The sequence below is a fragment of the Piliocolobus tephrosceles genome, chromosome 5, assembly GCF_002776525.5.
Source record: "Piliocolobus tephrosceles isolate RC106 chromosome 5, ASM277652v3, whole genome shotgun sequence".
NCBI lineage: Eukaryota > Metazoa > Chordata > Mammalia > Primates > Cercopithecidae > Piliocolobus > Piliocolobus tephrosceles.
Window position 1 is genome coordinate 113620774 of NC_045438.1, and position 25765 is coordinate 113646538.

Below are 25765 nucleotides of genomic sequence, written 5' to 3' on the forward strand. Positions count from 1 at the left end.
GGAAGGGAAGGGAAGGGAAGGGAAGGGAAGGGAAGGGAAGGGAAGGGAAGGGGAGTGATTGTTACGGGTCCATGACTCCTAATGAATCAGAGTTCTCCGGGTACTTGGCTCGGTGAAAGATCTCTTGCTTTACTTGATAATCTGGAAGTTCTGTATAAAAGTAAAAGTAAAAGTTAACAACATACCATTTTAAGGATTTCACAAATGTGCTCATGTGTTTGCATTTTTGCTGGAGTGCACCCTGGAGGAAAAAATTAATCAATTTCCAGAATGTAAAGTCCCAACAGTAAAATATCGTATTGTCTTTCTAGGGAGCATCACACCTTTAACTATGATGTCCAAGTAATCATTTTTTTAAAAATCCTTTCTTTTCACAAATATTTAAATTTTTAGTTGTTTCTCTGAAAACTTCTTTGAAGGCTCAGGGCTGTTTGAATATAGCATAACATGAAACAAATGCAACTACCTTATTCTTCACAGAAGACAGGTATTCACGTGGGTTAGGCCTGACCATCAGATGAGTGAACAATGTCTGAAACAGCAACCATTCTTTCTTTGGGGAGCATTATTTATCTCCAGGTGCGGGGCAAAACAGGTTTTGTTGCCAATAATGCTTTTGTTTCAGTTTGTTCTTTTTATAATGGCTTCTAATTTTGTCTCTTTTATCCTGGGCTTGGGGTTTTCAGATTATACATTATGATAAATTTTAAATTATATGAAAAGAATGTGTAACCAAATACATTTAATAGTATGAATAATTTGCTTTAAAATACACATTAGAATAAATTCAAAATATTTGTCCATAATAATAACACCTCTACTGCCATCCAAAAAAGGGATATGCCTTCTGTGAAGGTGAGAAAAAATATGCAGTTACAGCAAATACATAGGGAATTACAAGTAGTCTATACCTTATACCTGTAGCACAACAGTAATATCTAAAAACCAGTGGGCTCATGGAACAGGTGTAAATTTTATACATTCTGTATGTAGTTAAGAAGTGAAGACTGAGAACCATTAAAGATGTTTTTGCTGGGCCAGAAAACTGTCCATATTTTTTTGTAACAATGTTTGTCATGGAATATCTAGGCAAGAACAGTAACTAAACAGTGTTCTCAAGTACTTAAAACCAAATAAAGCAAACCTTAATAAATTCCAAATGCTTTTATCCCTCTTAGCAATGGACTCTAATTATTTGTCTTTCAAACCAAATGTTAGAACCCATGGAATATCTTCTCATACAAATATAACTTTTATGGCCTTGGAGAAAAGCAGTGTGTTTGGTACTAGTTTCAGTTAACATCAAATTACATGCTTAGAGGGGTTGGGTCCAAACAGTGGATACACTTTGTTTAGCTGGCATTGCGTTTAAAAATAAATAAATGAGGATGTCCATATGTACCTGACCCCTTGGTATCACCAAACACCTTCTCATGCCAGTCTTTTATTTGTCTAATTGTCAAGGCCTTTTGAAGTCTGAGATCTCTGGAGGAGCAAGATACGTTTACATGCATTGTATGGTTGACTGAATTAATCTTTCTAGGTGTCAAATGTTATGAGGTAAATCTCCAGTGAATACTTCTGTTCCTCTAAAGGCCCAATCTTACTGATAAATATAGTTTGTGTATGTACTTACATGTATATATAGCTGTATACACACTTATGTATATTTGTTCATTAATATTTATGCTAGTCAAATTTCACAGACATGTACCCATATGTAAAAGGAATAAGTAAATGAACATGATTGATGTTTAAATATGAACTTTTTTTTTAAATTAAAGGTAAGTCTATACTACTTTATGTATAGTTGTAGATGCTAAATAAGTGGAAAAATTTTAAACACCAGACATTTAGAAATCTAGAGGTTGATGTGTATCTCATCTCAATGTCTCACATGCCTGCTGGAGCATTACTACATTCCAGCAATAAAGCAGCCAAGATTTGGAGAATAAATTAATGTCAGGCAATGGTTATGTCTTTCTAGGGGCACTCTGTGAGGCCTTATTAAATGTCTTTTTCAATAATTGCCTATTAAAAATGAATAAAATGTATTAGCATATAAAAAATCAGAGTGAATAATACATCTTTAGGTAAATATAAACTGCATGCAGTAAACGATAGGTCAGTTATGCGAGCCTATCAATCATGAAAATGATTTGAATAACGAATGCAGCAAAGTTCAATTTGGATTTGGTAGGGAAGCCAAGGGGCGAGATTGATAAGAGTTTAATTGGAAGGAACATACAATGCCTATGTGCTTATAAAATGCAACATAAAAAATCTCCTATGATCACATTTCCCTTACGTAGGAAGACTGAAAGTAACGTTTCCATGGACCTATGCCACATAAAACTTGATTTAGTATGTCTTAACAGAGAAGCTTTCATTCTCAGGCTCTTTGTAAGCTCAGCCATTGTGCAACATACTTTAACACAGCTAAGTGACTCCCTTTCAGACCTTTCCTTCTGACTTATATTCAGTTACCTAAGCTTGACCATAACCAAGAGAAGGATTCCACAGGTGACTGTCATGCACATGGCAGCATAGATTACCTCTCCTAGGATTTAAAAAAAAAAAAAAAAAAAAAAAAGATTAAGAAAAGATAGCCACTGGAGTTTTAGAGGAAATAAATAATATAAATATTATAGAGGATTGATTTTTAACTAACCATTGAAGGGGGACTGAAATCCAGTTAAAGTGATTTTGTTTGTATGTTTTCTTGTATACAATGTCATGCCTTTGACATTAGACAGGGTTGGATAATCTGAAAGAAAATCACAAAAATGAGATTAAAGTAGTTACATATCATACATTATTTTAATTTTATGGATTACAATTTGCTTTATCTTATAAGGCAGCAATTTATTTCTATTACATTATTTTAATCTGATAGATCTGAATACCACAATTTTCTTAAATTTTAACAGCCTGTTTTTCCCCTTTTAATCAGATAATTTCCCTATATAAGCTTTTATTTTTTTCAAACCAAGATTAGTACAATGATTATATTTTATAACATAAATCATTGTATCCTATATACAGACAAGAAAAATAAAAGTAACTTTAGGCCATCCTTTGGGATATTGAAAAAGATGCTTTCTTTACAAAAGTGATTGTTTTTATGTACCCCTGCACTCAGATACTGGAATACCTAGTTTTGCTTAATTCCCTTGTTCTGTCTCTTTTTCTCTCTGTTAGCTAAACCTTCAGTTTCTCCTGTTAGCTATATTTGCCTCCCTTCAGAGCTATTCCTGGCCATTCTGAGGCACTAGTCTTCTTGGTCATGTTTCCGAGAAATACATTCCCATCAGTTTCCAACAGCCTCACAACTCTAGAAATCATGCTTTAGAGTGGCCAGGTCATAAAAACAAATCTGCTCCTGTGAGAACGGTCTTTTCTCTGGCTATTCTACTTTAACGACAGAAAGATAAAATTGTTAAAATTAACTGATAGATCTCTTTTAGGTGATTTTTATCAATAACTTTAAAGTGAAATCACTCCTAGTTTTCCTTAATTAGAGACAAATATGAATGTCAAACATACCAATAGTTCAGTAACCAATTTATATAATGAAGGTTAAAGTTGCTTTTGAGATAGTAAGAAAAATGAGATAAAGCTTCCACTTTAGAGAGGTTTTGCTGTCTTCTGTCATAGATGTTTCATTGCATTTTTGAGACCTGACTCTAACTATGAGTAGACAGTTGTTTACAAAAATGGAAGTATCAAACAGTGGGATATTACATCTGATGAAAACTAGTGACAACAAGCTCTGAGCAGGAAGGGAGATAAGAAAATCTACAGTCAAGCATTGCTTAATGATGGGGACATGTGCTGAAAAATGCAGGCTTAGTCCATGTTGTGCTTGTGTGAACATCATACAGTGTACTTACACCAAGGTATAGCCTACCACATGCCTAGGTTATATAACATAGCCTTTGCTTTCAGGCTACAACCACGCACAGTGTATGCTATTGTACTAAATACTTTAGACAAGTTTAACGCAATGGTAAATATTTGTGCATTTAAACATCTAAACATAGAAAAGATACTATAAAAAATACAGTATTATAATTTTATGGGACCACTGATGTACAGTCTGTCTGTCGTTGACCAGAATGTCCTCATGAGGTACATGACTTTATGACCAAATGTTCCACTCAGTTCTCTCTGCACCCAGGGCTGCTGCTGTTCAGAAGACAGCTTATTGGGAGCCAACATTTGAGCACTGTGTTAACAATAATCGGTAGACAGATACATTGGAGTTTCAGACCAGTAATAAACCTCCCAGAGTGGGTCATAAAGAAACAGCCCAATATAGGACTAGAAAAGTAACTGAGAATTTTGTCATTAGAAAACCCATTCTCAGGGGGTCTGAACTCAAACACAGTTAAGGCATTTTTTAAAACAGTTTTAGCCTCCAACTTGCATATTGGATTATCATCTATTTAAGAAGCCTCCAGTGTGGCTGATGACTGTAACACCAGCACTTTGGAAGGCTAAGGTGGGAAGATCACTTGAGCCCAGGAGTTTGAAACCAGCCTGGCCACCATAGCAAGACCCCATCTCTAAAAACTTTAAAGATTAGCTGGGCATGGTGGTGCAAACCTGTAGTCTAAATTCTCTGGTGGCTGAGGTGTGAGGATCACTTGAGTCCGGGAGTTCCAGATTGCAGTAGTTGTGATCAAGCCACTACACTCCAGCCTGGGTGAAAAATCAAGACTCTGACTCTAGAAAAAGAAAAAAAGCCTCCCCCTTGTTAGAATGAAAAATAAACCACTTAAAAATGTAAAAGTAATAGAGGTAGAAATTGTGAATTATTTTTTACTTTTGTGATTGTAAAACAATTTTTTTATTCACTATAAAGTTGAAAGGGGAAAATTGAGAAATTTTAATTTAACTTTTTTATAAGGGGTCCTTGAAAAAATTAATTGTAATCACATTGATCATATAGACTTTTAGCAAAATAAATGATCACAATAAAATTGTGTATTTAAATCAATTCAGAATATGAAGAATCAATAGTTTTACTTCTTTTTAAGTTCTATGGCCTTTTAAATAAAAGTTGTAGCTATATTCATGGTCTAAATATATACAATATACCTTAGATGATTAATTATCTAAATGATGCTATGGTTTTTCCTTATGAAATTCTATCCCTAAGTACACTTAGTCTAGTTGGGTGTTACAGTCCATCTTTGCAAAAGAAAAAATGTATTGTTTTGAAACAAAAAAGGCTTTTTTTAGATATGTAACTGCCTTAAGTAATTGTTAAAACACTCACCTAGCAGAGTTTAGAAAGAATCATCTCATTTACTAAATTCTTCTCACATGGAACTCATTAACAACGTTTTAATAGATCAATGACAGAAATGTTAGCTAATTATCCCAGTGAAAATTTAAATGCGACTAGCAATCACTCCACAATCTTAAATATTGCACCCTAGGAGGATACCGAATATCAGTTACAGAGATTAATGTTACTGAGGGTTTCTTGGCTACTGAAGCCCACTGGAGTTCCTTCCCTGCCTTTTATAAACAGTGAGGTTTATAGCGTTTTATAACCACGAAATTAAAGGCAGCAAAGTTGATAACTAACCTCAGTCCCACACCATCTGCTCTATTTATAGATAAACACGGTCAGTGACTTGTTTATCTTGATTTGTACCCTGGAGAAATTAAACACGATTATGAACTATATTGTAAAATCCCTGTGCATTTGATGGGAAATCAAGATTAATTTCAATCTTGCATTAGGAACAAATTTAGAGAGTATTCTCCCCAAATGAGCTATGGAGAGGTGAGCATTATTATTTCTTTTTTTTCCAAAATCCTTGTGCAACAGTAGTTGAGAGTTCATGGGGACTGAAACTCTGCTTGTATAATTCATATGAAACAGTAAATGCACAGTAAAAGTTATGGGTGATCAGAGACAAAGCAATGACTTAGAAATAAATGTCAGAATACTTGAGATATAATTTGAAATAGAGATTAAACATATCACAAACTGCAAATTTATAAACCTTCATTTCATTTTAATTAAAACATAATTTAGAAGAGTCAGCTTTGGGGAAAAAAATTTGCCTGTATCTAGAATGAGTTTCATGGGAAAAAAAATAAGTTCACAAAATTGAACAGTAATTTTTACCTTGAATTATATTACACAAGCACTAGGTGAGTTTGTAATAAATACGACAAATGAAAGATAAGAATAAAAATAGTTTGTACTATAATTTATACATTTCAAAAGCTTTATATTTCATATTTGGAGGTTTTCAATGTATGGAATGTTTTCAATGAAAAAATACATAAGTGACAGCACCACTGATTGTCCAGAAAAGTTTTGATGTCTTCATTTGACATTGAATATTTCACTAATGGCTACCCTTCGGAAAATGTGTAAAATTTTACCCAGCTGGCTTTTTTATATAGATATCTTTTTCTCCATAGGCTGATTGAAAACAACAGGGGAGAATCAGGAAAAAATAAAAGAAAGACGTATCTTTTGGAGAGTGTTCATAGTCATTTGGAATGAGATAATCCAGAAAGTTTTATAAATTACTGAGTTTTGAAATGGGGAACCGCCATCAGAAACAATGCACAATTGTAATGAGAATAGAAGGGAAAACAAGGATAAAATATGGGATTTCTTTTTCTCATTTTTCTTCCTTTCCTCCTTCCCCTCCTTCTCTCATTCCTGCCTTTCTTCAAAAGTATTTAGTGAACATTTACTATTAACAGACAGTGGAGATTTTTTAAAAAGTGATCCACGTGTACTTTTTCAGTATTGTTGAGTGTGGTGTGAAAATACACCAGATTTGATGTCTTTCCTGTCAGTCCCCAAAGACCACTTAAAAGCTGACGGTTCAGGAACCATTTTGTTACCTCTAATTTTCCTTCCTTTCTCATTAGTACATCTTCAAGTCATCTTGAAAAGATCCCACACTACCGCATTAAACTGTCAATATGACATCTACCTTCCACTTTTTGTGACTATCCTTCAGTAGCCTAATGTCTTGAAATAGTTGTCTTAATAATTGTCTCTGTTCCTCAACCCATTTCACTTTACAACCTTTCAAAACAGGTTTTTGCTTCACTATTCCACTGAAATTATTTCAAGATCAGCTAAGGCCTACTTGGTCATTTCAAATATTCTTCTTCATTGGCTTCTTCTGCTGTCTTCAACTTCTAAAGGCTGGAGTTCAGTCCCGGCCCTTCTCTTTAATATGATTCAGTCCTGCCCCTCCCTTTTAGTAAGAAGAAACCTAATAATCTCACTGAGTGGTCTCAATTTTCCAATGACTTTAAGTAAACTACAGATTCATATTGAGCTACCTTCTTGATATTTTTGCTTGCATATCTGATAACCATCTCAAATTTAACAAGTTCTAAATTAAATTTAGGTTTCCTCTTACTATACTAACTTCTCTCACTGTGTTTCTCATCTCAGTACATGATATAGCCCATCCACATCATTCAGGTAATCTGACAATTATCCTAGATTTTTTCCCTTCTTTCCATTGTGTATCCCATTAGCCAGTTTGTCTTCTTGATTTTACATAAATGGATATCTTTATTCTTCCTCACTGCAAACTCCACTGAACTAGCTAAAGTGATCATGATATCCTAGCATAGGTGCTTCAATAAATACCCCCAATAATCTCAACTTTTTTCCTGTTTTAACTTCTGCCTGACTCCAATGAAAGCAATCAGGGTCATCTATTAAACGTCCAAATAAAATCATTTATTTCCCCTACTTCAAATCTTTAAATAGCCTCTCACTGAACTTAAATGAAAATCTAAAGCCTCTACCATGTCTAGAAAGTCCCACATGATCTAAACCCTTAGGAGCCTCTTTGGTATATTAAATCTTGTCTTTGCCCATTTAATTCCAGCCACCACGAGGCTTCTTTCCTCCCTCCTTGCCTCCTTTCCTTCCTTCCTCTTTCTCTTACTTCCTTTTAGTTTACAAAACACATTAAACATTTTTTTTTTTTACTGCTGGAGCACTTAACCCTTGCTATTGCCTCTTCCTAGAACAGATTTCTTCTCTTTCTTCAGGTGTCTGCCTAAAGACCACCTTCTGGGAAACATTTTCCCAGGCCATTTCACTAGAGTAGAACCCTTTGTCATTTTCTATTTTCAAGAGGACACAGTAAATTCGACATTTTTTTAGAAGAGATAAGAGTTTTTAAAATTATGTTCCATAAAACATTAGTTCTGCAGAATACTTTTATGGGTTAGGCAAACAAAAGATCCCATACGTAAATGACTTTAGAAAATTCTGGGTTAGACATAATATATGCATTTTTGTTGCAAGTAATTTTCAGTTTTTTTTTTAACATAATATAGTGGCATATATTACCTAAATTTACTTTCTCCAGGGCATATATTTTAGAATCCAACAAAACAAATTGGAAAACATGAATATATTTGATTAAATGGCAAGGATTTATAAAATTTGTGCAGGCATAAGATGTTCATTGAGGATCTTTATTTTTGCTTAGTCAATGGAAGGCAAGAGAACACCACATTGAAAATATTATATGTTGATAAATATAAGTACTGATTTATTATCCTTACCTCTACTAGACACACATATATAGAAACGCTAGGTACCACAATTTTTCTTCGTCTGTTTTTCTGGGAGCCAAGCAAATTTTTCTTTTCTTTTTTTCTTTTTCTGTTATTTATTTTATGTTATGTTATTCTGTTTTCTTTTTTTTAAATTTTTAAGTTCAAGGGTACATGTGTAGGTTTGTGACACAGGTAAACTTGTGTCATGGAAGTTTGTTGTACAGAGTATTTTCTCGCCCAGGTATTAAAGCTAGTACCCATTAGTTTTTTTTAATCCTCTCCCTCCTCCCACCCTCCACCCTCCAGTAGGCCCCCATGGGTGCTGTTCTCCACTATTTGTCCATGTGTTCAAGCAAACTTTTCACCCTGAGGTTTGAAAGATGTCTGACCTTTCAAGTGCTACTCCTATTGTTCCTCAGAGAGGTCAACGTGATGCAACATCAATCCCACTTTTGCTGCCAGTTAATCTGGCATTCTTCAATTTCCCAACAGGTCCTCATGAGATACGGAGAATTTAGAATCTGCTGTTTATCGAGGAGACCCATTACAGCAGAACCAGAAATGAATTCATGGATCACTTATTCCTAGTTACCTGTAAATGTCCACAGAACAATGTGATGAAAAGCACCATATTTGGACCCAAGTAAAGATTACCTACGTAAGTAATTACTTCCTACTTCAAAACTAGCATAATGACAATCAATATGGAGAGATATTCATAAAATGATACATGACCTTGCTCTCGTAAAGTTCTTGATCTAGTTTCCAGTAAGGGGAAAAATGTAACTAAAGCAAGGTTGAATCAATAAGGGACAACCAGGTAAATGGTACACTTTAAGGACTAGTGGGAAATAAGAATAATTCGCACTCTGGGTGTCCTTGGAAATCAGATGAAGGAGTTTATATGACAGAAGGATGAAAGTAGGAAGAAGGAAGAACAATGAATGTCTTCTGTATACAAAAGTCATCAAGGCAGAGTTTAAGAATTAGTCTAGTCACGGTATGTAGGTTGGTTTCATAAGTGAAATCTAACTAGAAAGCAATAGCAGAAATTTAGGCTTAGGAAGATACAAACTAAAAATAGGCAATAGAAGCTGGAATCAAGAAGAGAGAAGTGTAGGATATATTTAAAACAAAGATTTTCATTAGAAAACAGAATGATGCAGAGCATAGAATCACAAGTGTTACCCTCAGATGCGGATTAAAAACCAGCTCTACTTCACCCCCGCTCAGTCATTTTAGGCCAGTTATTGAGATTTTTTTCCTCAATGTTTTTATCCTTTTTTATTGAGATAAGGACTTGCTTTGTTGCCCAGGTTACATAATCACACTTCACTGCAACCTTGAACTCCTGGGCTCAAGCAATCCTCCTGTCTCAGCCTCCTGAGTAGCTAGGACTACAAGGGCATGTCGCCATGCCCTACTAATTTTTATTTTTTCTAGAGACAAGGCCTTGCTATTTATTATTGCCCAGGCTGGCCTCAAACTCCTGGCATCAAGCAATCCTCTTACCTTGGCCTCCCAAAGCTCTAGGATTACATGGAGGAGCCACCACGTGCAGCCCTTTGTCTTTAAAGTGATATAATGCCTACCACAAAACTTATGGTTCAAAATTAAATAAAATATGTGAAGAGGGTTTGAAATGGTGTTTGACACATGTTAAGTGCTCAAAAAAAGTTTCATTATTAAGCATTAGACAATGTAGTGTTTTATTTGATATGAAAAAATGAAAAGGATTAAATCAAAGATTATTCCTAGGTCCTTAAGATGACATGATGTTTTAGAAAATATTTGGAATGAAAGATGAAAAAATAATAGAAGAGAGAACTACGTCTGTCTCCCTCTCTTCAACTTGGCTGTGCAAATCCAAGAACAGTGGCTGTGGAATTAGAAAAAACTTGACTACAGTCTTAAATGAGTCGTCCACCAGATGGACTACCCTTGGACAGTGTAACCTCTGAGTCTCGTATTTCCCCTATATAAAAAGGGTATTGGGATAGATTGTATTTTTTTTATAAAGATTCACTTATCTTTTGCTGTAAAAATATATTTATGCACCATTCAATGCCCTGTGAGTTAGAACACTACTGTGTGTGTGTGTGTGTGTGTGTGTGTGTGTATATGTGTGTGACATGGAGTATGTGTGAGATGGAGTCTCCCTCTGTGGCCAAGGCTGGAGTGCAATGGCGCGATCTTGGCTCACTGCAACCTCCGCCTCCCGGGTTTAAGTGATTCTCCTGCCTCAGCCTCCCAAGTAGCTGGGATTACAGGCACCCGCCACCACGCCTGGCTAATTTTTGTATTTTCAGTAGAGATGTGGTTTCACCATGTTGGTCAGGCTGGTCTCAAACTGATGACCTCATGATCCATCTGCTTTGACCCTGCAAAGTATTACAGATGTGAGCCACTGCGCCTGGCCTAGAGCACTACTTTCTATGGGAGGTATATATTTACCACTCCACTGATATGGGCTTCACTTTGACTTGCATTTGTCAAAAATGTAAGAAAGAAAGGACACATATTCATGCAGATATTTAAGAGTGTGATCTTGTTGCTTGTTTTTATCTTTTTCATAAAAATGGCATGTTCCCAATGGCAACTGTGCCTTCAGCCTGAGTCTAGAAATGGGAAGCAGGACCTCAGCAGTCAGCACCCAGCTGCCTACACGTAGCATGACCTAGAAATCAATCTTTGTTTTTGTATGCCACTGAAATTTGGCGATTGCATATTAGTGTATAACACAGCAAAAGTTAATTCAGGGGGGTAATAATATACCACAAATGAAAATTTTTGACAGATTGTGGGTGCTTAATACTAGCTTTTTCTTCTCTCCTCTCATATACCTGTCAATAGACCTGCAGGTAAAAAGAGAAGAAAAAGTAAAAAGGGGTTAAAGAAAGGTGAGAAAGGAGGAAAGTGAACCTGAAGAAAGGTCAGGAGAGCCTTGAAGAATATTTCCACCTTGGAAGTAGGAAGGCTTTCCCTTCTTTTTTGGGAAACATTAGGCAGTGAGATATGCATTAATTGCAGTCACTCCTTATTTATTATGCACCAGTGTTAATTTAATCATTATCTCTACTGAGATTTAAATTATACCACATCAGTCAGGGCCACATTCCTTGTATTCATAAACACCTCACAGTACTGCGATACCATATGAGGTATCAGCACCTTTTATAAATATGGATTTTCCAGCTGATCTGTCACTTTGCATATACACACAAATACATAATGAGAATTAGAAATAAAATACTAGTAAACATAGATAATAGAGTGGAGTGAGGAGTAGTGTAGCATAGTAGAAAGGGGTCAGCCTTTGGCTTCCAATCATGCTCTAAAACTTGTACTTTTGTTTTTCCTTCTTTTTTTCTGACTCATTTGTGCTCCAGTTTTCTATCCTAGGAAATTTTGGGATAATAACACTGTATTTTTTGTGAGGATTAAATGAGGCAAGACATGTAAGGTAACTTGCAGAGGGTAAACATACAACAGGAGCTATATTTTTTTTAATTAAGAAATTATGTTTTGCTAGTGGTTACACATCAGTATTACCTACGGAGCATTGCTATGTTTTGCTAGTGGTTACACATTAGTATTACCTATGGAGCAATGAGAGAGTTCTGGGTTCTATTGCTGTAGGTTTTGATTTAATAGGGCAAGGGAAAAGTAGAGATAAGTACTAGGCATTCATAATTTCAAATATTTTTCTATACCCTTTCAATACATGGTCAGACACATAGAGGGGAACAACATATGCTGGCTGGGGCCTTTTGGAGAGTGGAGGCTGAGAGGAGAGAGATGCTCAGGAAAAATAACTAAAGGGTACTAGGCTTAATACATGGGTGATGAAATAATCTGTACAACAAAGCCCCATGACATAAGTTTACCTATGTAACAAACCTGCACATGTACCCCTGAACTTAACATAAAATTTTTAAAAGAATAAAAAAAATTTAAAACATATATCTACACAGTCAGGACGTAGACCATTAGTAGAGAGGGGAAAACTCATGATTTTGGAAATGGAAAAGAGAAATCAGATCATAAACAACATTATAGTGGACTAGTAGAATTGAAATTCTTTATTAGCGAGGGGAGCTGGGGGAAGAACAGGAGGAGGGAGAGGCTGGGGGTTATGTTTATTAGGAAAAGACCTTCAAAAATAAGCTGGTGGAGAAGAACCAGACAAAATGACAGTAACTGCTAAGCCGGTTTGACCAACTGAAGAAAAACATATTTGGATCAGTAAGAGATGTTACCACCTCAAAAATTCCCTTTCTGCTACCTGGCAGTATTAAAATAACAAAAGCAATTAAAAGGAATAATATTTCCATTTTAGGGTAGGGCTGCTGGAATGGCAGTTTGGGCCAAAGAACAGTGAGAGAAATTGACTGAGTCGAAGCAGTTGTGTAGAAGTGTTGGAAGTAGCTATTAGGGTTGTAGACATATGCTTAGTGTACATTTTCAATGTAATAGTTACCATATGTTCTTTCAACAAAATACCATTGTAAGTTTTAGACTGTCTGTTATACTAGAAAGAGTTAGTGAATAGAGATGCAGGGACTGAATCATGTCTGGCCTAGAAACTTAAAACACCAAGAGTAGCATCTTCCTACACAAACCCCAGTGACACACAGCAGTGTATCACTAAGATGAGTCACCCTTTGAGAAAACTCTGCAAAACGAATTATGTGACTTTTTTTTGTTTCAAATTGCCTTTACTCTCAACTACAGCAGACATACACTCAGGAACTAGTGGACTCTGGCCTCCTTTTGCAACTGAGTTTTTTGAAAGACATTAGCATGTGTCTACAGTCAGTGTCTGGCCACCTGACTCAGGTGCTAATGCAGAAGTAGAACATCAGTCCCAGAGTTACAGCAAACTTGAAGTGCACTTGGTGCTTGAGAAAGCTTAGTCTCTAGCTTCAGTGGCAACTAAGGGAAACTATTCCACCCTAAGGCAGCAGCTAGAAGAAAGGACAGAGACAATGGGGAGCGTGTCTGTCACAGAGGCTCAAAACACCAGCAAGGGCTCACATGTGCCATGCAGTGGCTTTCATCCATTCTACATTCTTTTATCTAGATTGAGAACTAATTTGTTTACTAAACAATATGCCCTACATAAATGCTTTCCAAAGAGTAATGGGTGAGCAGAATAAAAATTATGTTGTGCTCATTTTACAGCTTATTAGCTGTAAATGTGATATTAAAACATTCTTGCAACTTTTAGCCTGAGAGATATTTATTGACGTTTGCAATGTTGTAAAGGATTTTCTTGGACCCATGAAAAGAACTCTAGCAGATTAGCTCAGAAAATCTGATATCAATGGAAGATGAACTGTTGCCATCATCAATGGATTCTTTACAAACGTCTACTCATTACTCACCTACCTCATCCTAGGAGCTTTATTTGTCTAAGTACCAAACATTCTTTTTTTCTAAAGAGTCCCTCTTTAAGATGATATCCCAGCATGTAGGTGCCAGGGCAGTAACTATTAAGTGCCCACATATGGTGTTTTATGGCAATACATCTGATGCTATTATATTGTTGTCACAAAAATACTTGGCTCTTTAAGCCAAGAATACACATGCTCATAATAAATGATTTTTATGACTTCACATACATGATCACGATGCAAAGAAAGTACAAAGGAAAGGCTGCTTGTTTTATGCAGCTTTGGCACTAACCCTATCCCCAATTATAGGCAACAAGAGGATTGTATGAAGCCAATGAAAGTAAAAGGGTGGAAAATGGAAAAGATAACACTATGATTTCATATACTGAAAGCTGTTATTGTTCAAATTGCAACAGCATTGTTTTGTTGTTTTATTTCCCTCCATGATCTTAAATGCTCCTTTTTCTCTAGTAATGCCAAAATGTGAATTGTCTCACTCATCAATGGCAACTCTTTAATCTTTATGTTTTGGCTTTGAGGAAACAACAAAGGTAGTCAAATGATGATTCATACAACATTTCATGTTCAATGGCAGATTTCTTCCCCTCCGTTAACAACACCTACGCCTTTAAGAGTAGGGTTGCGAGAAAATGAAGGTAGAAGACAGCTGTTCTCCTGTTGTTTCTGTTGAGGGTTTGTACACTTCAGTATTTCCAGATTACAGCCCTGTGAAGCATTTACTGCAAAATAGGAAGCCTTAGCCAAATATGCAGGGTTTCAGGTCTGCAGACAAAATTTAAACCAGCTGGATTTTATTGGGAACTTTTGAGTGCAAGTAAACCTAGTGGTGAAACTAAAGCCAGCATTTGTCTCCATTGGAATGAGCTGCATCTTTAGGAACTATTCCTCCATGTCTCTTCTCTTGAGGGAGTTTTGAATTTTGAAAGATCCTAAGATAAAATCTTCCAGACAATTCCTTAGAGTATCTGGTTGAAATCTTAGCGAACAAAGGTGGAAGATGTAGCCAGATATGATGCCTCTGTTAGTCAAATCTTGAGAGAGATGAGGGGAAGCTGGGTCTCTCTCAATAATCTAATTTTAAGTTGCCCAAACTAAAACAGGTAAGGATTTCCTATACACATGTACTTACAAAAACAGAGCCAACAGACACACATTCACTTAAATTCATACACATTTACAATAGTGCCTGGTCAAAGTGGCATATAAGGGCCAACTGACTGGATTTGTAGATGACAAAAGTTGTGCATCATATTTTTGAATGTCCCTTAGGTGAAAATTATTGTTTCTTGCTTAAAAATATGCAGTTTTATAGATTCAAACACATAAGTACTAGAAGCAAAGAAACATGCTTTATTATGATTGTTTATTGAATCTGGACACATTATTAGCTATTTAGAATTTTTAAAACAAAGCAACAAAAGGTAAGTAATCTGGAACTAGAGAAAACTCTTTTATCCCAAATCTCAATTTAACTCTGTGAAAGAATAAGTACTTTTTTCAAGGAGAAAGCAAGAAATACTACAAACTCTCTTAAAATTTTAGTATAGTATTAGGAAAGAATTGTAAAAATAGGAGAAAATTTTTACAATGTACCCATCTGACAAAGGGCTAATATCCAGAATCTACAAAGAACTTAAACAAATTTACAAGAAAAAAATCAAACAGCCCCATCGAAAAGTGGGCAAAGGATATGAACAGACACTTCTCAAAAGAAGACATTTATGTGGCGATCATTAAAAAGTCAAGAAACAACAGGTGATGGAGAGGATGTGGAGAAATAGGAACACTTTTTACACTGTTGGTGGGTCTGTAAACTAGTTCAACCATTGTGGAAGACAGTATGGCAATTCCTCAAGGATCTAGAACTAGAAATACCATTTGACCCAGGTATCCCATTACTGGGTATATACCCAAAGGATTACAAATCATGCTACTATAAAGACACGTGCACAGGTACGTTTATTGAGGCACTATTCACAATAGCCAAGACTTGGAACCAACCCAAATGTCCAGCAGTGATAGACTGGATTAAGAAAATGTGGCACATATACACCATGGAATACTATGCAGCCATTAAAAAGGATGAGTTCATGTCCTTTGTAGGGACATGGATGAAGCTGGAAACCATCATTCTGAGCAAACTATTGCAAGGACAGAAAACCAAACACTGCTTGTTCTCACTCACAGGTGGGAATTGAACAATGAGAACACTTGGACACAGGGTGGGGAACATCACACACTGGGGCCTGTTGTGGGGTGGGAGGATGGGGGAGGGATAGCATTAGGAGAAACACCTAATGTAAATGACGAATTAACGGGTGCAGCACACAAACATGGCACATATATACATATGTAACAAACCTGCACGTTGTGTACATGTACCCTAGAACTTAAAGTATAATTTTTAATAAAAGGAAAGACAAGAAAAGTTATTGGTGGGCTACTAGTCTTTGTAATATTAAAATAAATAATCACTCCAGAGGGGGCCACACAGAGTCAGTCTGGAGTTTGCTTAAGTGGCCCTGAACTTAGCCTCAGTTACCTAATCCAAGACTATCAGAACACATCTAATATCAGAGATCATCTATTTCTGTGAAATCCTTACTAGAATTTAATATGTGAGAAACCTGAGCTCTAGGGATAAGATAACTAATTTCCTCTACACCACCTGGTGGAGGTAGCTTCCTAGGTTCTTCTTTATATCGCAACAAATTGCCTCTCATCAAACAAATAGTCTCTGTTTATATACATGCATTTTTTAAAAAGTCTCTTATTATATACATGCATGTTCCCTGTGAAAAGTAACATTTATAATCAATTGACAATTATAAGGTTTATATTGTTAGACCAGAGCAGTATATTATGGTGAATCAAATCATAGCTTCTGGTGCCAAAAACTGCTTTGTTTAAATTCTGGCTCTACTGTCTTTCTTGTGACTTGGACAAGTTACTAATTTCTAGGCTCCTCCGTTTTCTTTTGGGTAAAAGAAAGGGCACCTACTTCACATATTGCTTGTAAAACTTAAATTAATTAAGCCACATAAAACGAACAGAACAATGTCTGACACATAGCAGTCAATTAGGTCTCAGGATCTCCCGAGCAAACAAAAGACAAGTCAGCCAGCGTTAATAGTCAGAATGTAGCTTCAAAAGGGCAAGCATTATCTTTAGATGTTTATTAAATCTCCATTTTTAAGATAAATCATTTATAGCTTCAGTTTTCTCCATGTCATCATTTTACAATGTTGAGATAAAGTGGCAACCAGATCCATGAGAAGATTCCTTAAAGTTGGTCAAATGGGATAATTATCGTCAAGAGTTTGTCTAGATTCTTATACTATTAATATTAATGTAATGTTTTCATGATGTGCTTCTGGCCATTAGTCATTCACTATTTCTGTAGTTTCTTCGAGGAAGGTAGTAGTGTGCTCAAAGGGAAAAACCTGATTGTCTTAGTGCTTTCCATTAGAAGTGACGGCAAATGTAAAGCCAATTGCACAGGTGGATCTCATTTACAGGCTCTACCTCTCTATTCTAAAGACTGACGCCTTCCAGGATAGTCCTAAGTATACCATCAGCAAGGTTGGAGCATTCCTCATAGTCTACCCTCATAGCTGAGTCTGACTTTTTTTTTTTTTTTTTTTTTTTTTTTGCTGCTTTTTGGAGAAATTCAGGAAAATCTAGAATGAACTTAAGGGACTGAGATTTTCCCATTTGTAAAGTTCTGATGCAAATTCCAACTGCCATGACCAAAGCACCTCTAAAGTTGCAAAAGTTACTGTGGAAAATATGACTTACTCAAATATATTCAGATTTGACTTAGATGTTTAAACAACTAACCTTATGCAGTTGATCTTTCCCCACCACACACACACGCGCGCGCACACACACACACACACACACAGAGACATCTGTTGGTTGCTCTTTACCTCCACGTCTAATTTTACCCAGTGCGAAGCACAAATTCTTAACTACTTTCTAAACACAGTGTGCTTGATGTTGAAGATCACGTGATGACACTCAGTGTTCAGATGCTTTCTGACTCTTGACTTTTATTTGTCCCATTAGTGGTTATCAATGTGAACAGTAAAATTGTGGGGCCAATGGGAATTCTTCCAGTTATCCAAGTCTACTTTTTCATGTTTATAACATGATAATCTTGATACTAATGCCTCTGGAATATAGTAATAATTTATATTTACTTAATAGAAACAAAAACTAATGCTCCTCTTTCTGTTGAGTCTGGGAATGTTTTATTGTGTGGGGATAAATGGAAGCTTTTGAGTTTTTTTTTTTTTTTAAATATACTTTAAGTTCTGGGATACACACGCAGACCATGCAGGTTTGTTACATAGGTATACACGTGCCATGGTGTTTTGCTGCACTCATCAACCCATTATCTACATTAGGTATTTCTCCTAATGCTATCCCTCCACTGGCTCCCAACCCCCCGACAGGCCCCGTTGTGTGATGTTCCCCTCCCTGTGTCCATGTGTTCTCGTTGTTCAACTCTCACTTATGAGTGAGATCTTTTGTTCCATTGACTTGGTAAGCAAATTCAAAAACATCGGGATGGTATCTCAAAGGAACTAGTGTTGAAGTTCTCCCTATGGATTTAACAGTAGTGTATGCTATATTTATAATTTAAGTAAGTGAACATTGCCAGACTCCACCTGATTTTCAGAAAAGAATCAATGAGTACTCTAAGCCAGTGTTTCATGGAGTGTGGTACCTGGACAAGCAATTTCAGCATCACCTGGGAACTGGTCCTAAATGTAAATTCCCCAGTTTTCAAGCCCATTGGATTAAAAACTGCATCATGTCAATCAGGTTAGTCTATTTCCCAGGAGAGGACAGGAAGGTATGTACAATCATGTGTAGCTTAATGATCAGGACCAGAATACATTCCGAGAAAAGCATCATTAGGAGATTTTGTTGTGCAAACATCAGCGAATGTACACAAACCTAGGTGGTATAGCCTACGACAGATCTAGGCTATATGGTCTAGCCTGTAGCTCCTAGGCTACAAACCTGTACAGCATGTTACTGAATACTGAATACTGTAGTCAACTTGTAACACAATGGTATTTATGTACCTAAACACAGAGAAGGTAAAACACAGTATAACAAGGCATAACAGTAAAAATGCGGTGTCATAATTTTATGGGACCACCATTGTATATGCAGTCTGACTTTGACAGAAACATCATTATGCAGCGCATAATTGTATATGAGGATTGGATAGTAAATTCATTTCTTCTTAAAACGTCCTCAAGAAATTGTTGAGGTAATAGATATTTAAAATGTGATCCTTAGACCAACAGCATCAGCCTCACTTAGTGGCTTGTTAGAAATGCGTATCTCAGGCCCTACCCCAGATCTAATGAATCAGAATCTGGATTTTAACTGGAAACCATGTGATTCTTATGCACAATGAAGTTTGCAACTAATAGCCCCAGTTGATTATCTACCCTAAAATTATTCAAAGATAATACCATATTTAAGAAGTCACTTATTCTAAGGACATATACCTTAAATCTTCGAGAAATTTTCTACCCATATTACCTGTTTAACATCATAATTATTCAAAAAGTATTGATTTGCCTGATTTTTCAAGTCCCTCAAAATCTATGATAAAATATAATATTTACTGAGTTTTACTATGTTCCAGATATTTCTTTACTGACATAATCTTTGTACCAATATTCTCAGTTAGAAATGTTTATTGTGATTTTCATTTCAGAGACTGGAAATGGAAGGAAATTGAGAGAAGTAACTTGTTTACAGTTACTTATCTCGTAAATGATGAAAAAATTATTTGAACCCAGACATATTGGTGCTATATTGTCTCTCTATGGCTGTGCTCTGTAATAAGGCCTATTTACATTTCCAAGCACAGATTTTAACTTCTAGAGTCATTGTTGCTGATCATTGTTTTTAATCAAAATTTAAGAGTCAGGCTGAGGCAGGAGAGTAGAAGGAGCTCTATTTATGTTTTAGATTTGAAAGCTAATAATGGTTAAATACAGTGATTTATCCCTGAGGACCCAACTCAAAGAAATATCTAGAATTCTAAGTGTATATATTAAATAGCCTAAAACCTAAGAGTTGCAGAGTTAATTATAAATCAACATTTTTACGTTGGATGGTATTTAAAGTAATTTTAAAGAAAAAGTTTATTTGTTCTTGTTCTTTTTATTGCTAACTTAAAACACATATGCCTGTTCTCTACAGAATTCAAAACAATGCAAATAATAAAAAACAAGATCCTTAAGGAATAATCACTTATTTCTAAGAGGAAAAACAAACATTTAAAAGTGAATGTCTATGAATCTGATGGACTACAAATTTACCATGGAGCCATTTTAATCCAGAAAATACCAAATGGTGGACTGTTTAGAGACTATAACATAAATATGAATACCGAGTAGAGAAATTCTGTTGAATGTTCCTTGGAAAACCAAGAAGCTTTTTTAGCACCTGGACTGAATTTGAAGGAAACTAGACTTGAATTAGAGTTTTGTGTAGAAACCAAGAAAAAGTCAGTGGTTTTGGCTAGATGAAGTGATTTATTTAAAGCCAAAACTTAACATAAAGCTCTGAAATACTAATTTATATGAATTGGCTATACTAGAAGGTGATGTATGTGCATTTATGTATATATGTACGTATATATGTGTGCATAAGACAGGGAGAGAAAGAGAGAGGAGTTTTTGCAGGGGAAATGTCTTTCACAATTCACTTAGCTCAGTGTTTTATTTATAGTCTGTAATCTTCTTTCTTCCATCAATGATCAGATAGTATTAAAAATTATAACATATAATTACAAAAGTGAGTCTGGGCCTTTATTAATTCATTTTACATAGTCTTTACATTATTTTGGTAAAATTAAGTTTAACATTTTATGTACTTAAGGAAAAAAATGTAAGACTATGCATCATGCACCTCCATATATAAAGGGTGTATTAAAAGTACTTTCTATAAAAATGCTTGCTAATGGAATGTTATTTTTAAATCCAGACCTTCACTGGGAATAGACAGATGAAATGTTGTAAGGCAGGATGAAATGCAGCCAAATAAATCATCTATCCATTGAATGCAGACAAGTAAGATGAATAAACCAATCTTACTAGCATCTTGACATCTAACATGAGGGATCAATAGACAGATGGGTGAGAAGTATGGCTATAAAAATAAATGAAATGGTAGAAACAGGTACAGAAAGGCTATCTTCTAAAGCTTCTTGAAAGACTATATATATTTCGAGTTGTTTTTATGTTAATATTTCACAAAAGCCAGCTGGTTCTGGAAATCAGTTGGGAACAATCTTCTGACATTAACAGATAGAGCCAACCATATCAGTCATTAAAGGGATGCACACATTTAAGAACAAAGATGTGTTAGGATCAATTGTTTATTTACAGTGATGACACCAGTCAAGGATCAACTGTAAAATTATTTCCTACTACTCAGACTTTTTGAGAGCAGATCTATAAAAAGGAAAAGTGTTGGAAAATATAAGAAGCTCGAAATGTTTTTATTAAAGTGAGTAGTAGCAGCCTGGTCTTGTTAATTCCTGATTCTTTTGCTCAAATATTTGAGTTAAAAATTCCAGCTCCAGTGGAAACATAAAGAATTGAGGCTCTAAATACAGAAGCAGTATTATCAGGAGACTTCCAATAAAGCAAGGAAAAACGATTGAATTCAAGAACAGTGCTGCCATAGAACTATGGTAGACTTTTATTCATTTACTCGTTCATTCATTCACTATTTATTGAGTGGCTAATGTGTACCAACAATTGCTTTGGGCACTGGAGTGAAGCAGGCCACCTTGGGAGCTGCATGGTATAAGTCTTATTGGTCATTCCCTTCTGAGCACAGACACTTCTTATTCCCTGAGAGGTGTGAGTGAAAAGAGGCTCTGGGACCTATGGCTGGTGACTGGGATTCCCAAATATGGATTAGATAAGTGGTTCCCAAACTTCCTTGAAAATCAGAACCACCTGGATACCTTTTTAAATACATATTTCTGAGCTCTACCCCAGGCCTACTGAATTAGAATTACTGGGGTTAGGGCTAAATACCTATATTTTCAACACACTCTCTCTATATTTCTGGGGATTAGCCAGATTTGAGAACCAAAAATTTAATGTTCAGTAGTACTCAATAATTTGGGCTTGTCTTTGTGACCATGTTTCTTCATTAATAATGGAAAGATTGTTACTAATAGAGTTGGTGAACCAGCTGGCTTTAGTAAAACCTTAATATAGAAACCCCTAGCACACTGTTGGTGGAAATAAATTAGGACAGCCATTATGGAAAACAGTATGAAGGTTCCTCTAAAAATTAAAAATAGAACTATCAAATGAACTAGCAATCCCGCTACTGGGCTTATATCCAAAGGAAGTGAAATTAGTGTGCTGAAGATATATCTGCATTCCATGTTTATTGCAACACTATTCACAACAGCCAAGATATGGAATCAACCTAAGAAAATGTAATATTCATACACAATGGAATACTATTCAACTATGGAAAAAAAATGAAATTTTTTAAATTTGCGACAACATGGATGAAACTCGATAACACTGTCCTGAATGAAAAATGCCAGGCCCAGAGAGACAAATAACACATTATCTCACTTATATGTGGGATCTAAAAATGTTGATCTCATAGATACAGAGAATAGAGGGATGGTTATTAAAAGCAAGGGTTGTTGGGGAGATATTTGTCAAAGGATGCACAACTACAGTTAGACAGGAAGAAAAAATTCAGGAGATGTATTGTACAACTTGGTGACTATAGTTAATGATGATATATTACATCTTGTAAAATGATGAGTGAATGTAAAGTGTTCTCACCACAAAAATGATAACTACGTGAGGTTATGTATGTGTTAATTAGTTAGAGTTAACCATTCCACTCTGTGTGTGTGTGTGCACGTGTGTGTGTGTACTTCAAAACATTATCTTGTATATGGTAAATACATATAATTTTATATATCAATTTAAAAAATAAATAAATTTGGGGAAAAAGCAAAACATAAAAAATAAATTCCTAAAAATGTGTAGCAGTATTCACTATAGTTTTTGTAAGGCATCAAATAAAAGAAGCCTAATGGTTCAATTCTTAATCCAGAATCAAAAGAATGGTTTTAAAGGCAGAGTGTTAAAGAAGGAAACAACAGACACTGGGGTCTCCTTGATGGGGGAGGGAGGAGGAGGGAAAGGAGCAGAAAAGATAACTCTTGGGTACTGGGCTTAATACCTGAGTGATGAAATAATACATACAACAAATCTCCATGACACATGTTTACCTACGTAACAAACCTTCACATGTACCTCCAAACCTAAAATAAAAGTTAAAAATATAAAAATAAAGGCACAGGGCTTAACATATACACAATATTTGCTATTTAATAGTCACTTTATACACTTAATCTCATTCAAGCTCTCAGGTTGGTATATGGAGTCTCTGGCAAAAACTTAATAGGAGAGTTACAACACAGACACCTTTGGCTCTGAAACAAAGCCATTCCATCTGCAGTAGAATACTCCTTGCCATTTGAAATTTAGCACCTATTGGATATTATCAGATCTGTTAAGCAAATGATTCCCAGAAAGACAAACCCAGTATATCAGTTCTTACTATCCATGCACAGATGACTACAAACACTCACAGCGGTGGCTCTTAGAAGACAGTGGTAAAAGGAAATCCTTCCAACAGGCAGAACATGAGCAGTTCTCTTGACTGTTCACTTTGTATGGAAAGACAAGTGGCTAGAAGTAAGACTCATGGCCAGTGGCAAATTTCTTGGTCAAAGGGATAAAAGAAGCAGACTTGGAAGATTTTTAAAAAGGGAATGAGGGAAAAAAGACTTGTGGAAGGACCCATGGTAGTGGCAAGACGTGGGCAAATTTTTATATCTCAGATTTTTGCCAGCAGAGAGTATCTACCACAGAGAAGAGCCTCCATGACCATACTTGTGCAATGAGCTTGAAGAATATAGCTATGGTGGCAAGGATGGCAACTATGCATGGGCCTGACAGAATGGATTTCCTCTCAATAAGGCGGATCAGTTAGTGTTCTGCCAATGCTGAATGGCAAACCTTCCAGCAACAACAGATACCTATACCAAGATCTTATTTTAGCAGGTTGATGGCAGATTCATAATACCATAACCCTTCTACTTGAAAGAGGTAGTGATGCTTTCCAACTAGAATTTATATGTACTTTGGATATGATTTTGCCTTCCTTCCCCACCATCAAAATGCTTCATAGAATGCCTAATCTTTTCTTTATGCAGCTACAACCTAAGAGTGTGTCGTCTTGGATGTTGTACCATGCTCTTCATTTTTCTTTTCCCAGTGCTTTTCTGCCACTGAAGCATGAAATGTGGGGACCCTCTCAGCACTCGTGCATACACTGTATGCAAGTTTTAGGGAATCAAGGCTAGTGGGGTCACCCCAAATCAATGAGGGACAGGATCCAAAGGTCAAATGCTTTCCCCTTTCTTCTCCTGTGAATAAAGTTCTGTGATGTATTTCACAAAGCATCTTAGAAGGTCCCCAAAGAAGCAAACTTCAGTTACCTGAATTAGAAAACAACTGAGTATTGCATCTTTGTACTGACTGTTGACATCCCATCTCCTTTACATGTGCTCCCAGATAAACTACTGCACACAAGTCACTGCTTTATGCTTTATTCTCTGTTATATGTACCGTCCAGATTCAAAAATAATTTCAGACCTTTCAGTATCTATCTATAATAGAGTACAAATGATAATTAAATAGGACTAGTTTTAGGGAGACGGATTAGATGTTTTGTTGGAAATACTGTGGCAAAGACTGGCAAGCCACTCAACAAACTCACTTTTCTTCCTCCAAGGTATAGAGCTAAACTACATTTCCCAGCCTCCCCACAGATAAGTAGAAACAGAAGTACATGTGCAATGCACTTATGACTGGCCCCTAAAAATCTTCAGTGTAATATATTTTTCTGAATCTGCAGGATGAAGAAGCATCTGTGAACTTAAAAGAGGGTGCAGCCATACAGTAGAAACATTTGGAATCACTAAATAGCTGTATAACACCTAAATGCCTCTAACCCACTCAACCCATCCCACCTCTTCCCTCTGTAATTATATTTTATGTGAGTCAGAAATTAATTACTGTCTTGGCCTACTAGTATTTGATATGTTATCAGTGATGGCTTAGTGATGCTGAGCCTATATAAAAATTGACACCTTGAAGTAGGGCAGCTGCCATAGTATAAACCTAAAATATGGAGAACTGTCTTAGCAGTCAGGTGGTGAGAAGCTGCCTATTGGTGGCTGGAAAGATGGAGGCCCTTTTTTATTTTTGAAGTGGCAAATTATTTGGTACAACTTGCAAAAGAGATCAGATATCCACCCAGCCAGTAGCACTATATGAGGTGGTTTGAAAGAGCTGGAGTGATAGCATGAATGGCTCACTTTTGGCTGCTTGAGCAGGGTTTTACAAAAGAGAGATGAGCTCAGGTAGAAACTGGTTTTCAAACAAAGATTAGAGGCATTAAAATAAGGATCCCCTAACATTTAAAAAGCTGGCTACTTGTACGTCTCAAATAGTAAAATATAAGATTGAAAAATATCCAAGAGCAAATAAACCCCAAAGCTAGAAGAAGACAAGAAATAACTAAGATCAAAGATGAATTGAGGAAGATAGACACATGAAAAGCCTTCAAAAAATCAACAAATCTAGGAGATATTTTTTAAAAAAATTAATAAAATA

General features: G+C 35.9%; 1 protein-coding gene across 1 annotated transcript in view; it reads right to left on the reverse strand.

Annotated features, from left to right (window-relative positions):
* Positions 1-86: 86 nt before the first annotated feature.
* GFRAL (GDNF family receptor alpha like) overlaps positions 87-25765 on the reverse strand; it is a 62687-nt gene continuing 37008 nt past the window's right edge. Inside the window, exons 7-9 of the mRNA XM_023222945.2 lie at positions 2672-2767; positions 2488-2560; positions 87-150 (exon numbers count right to left, since the gene is read on the reverse strand). Coding sequence (XP_023078713.1) covers positions 87-150; positions 2488-2560; positions 2672-2767 — 233 coding nt within the window. The remainder of the gene's footprint in view (positions 151-2487; positions 2561-2671; positions 2768-25765) is intronic.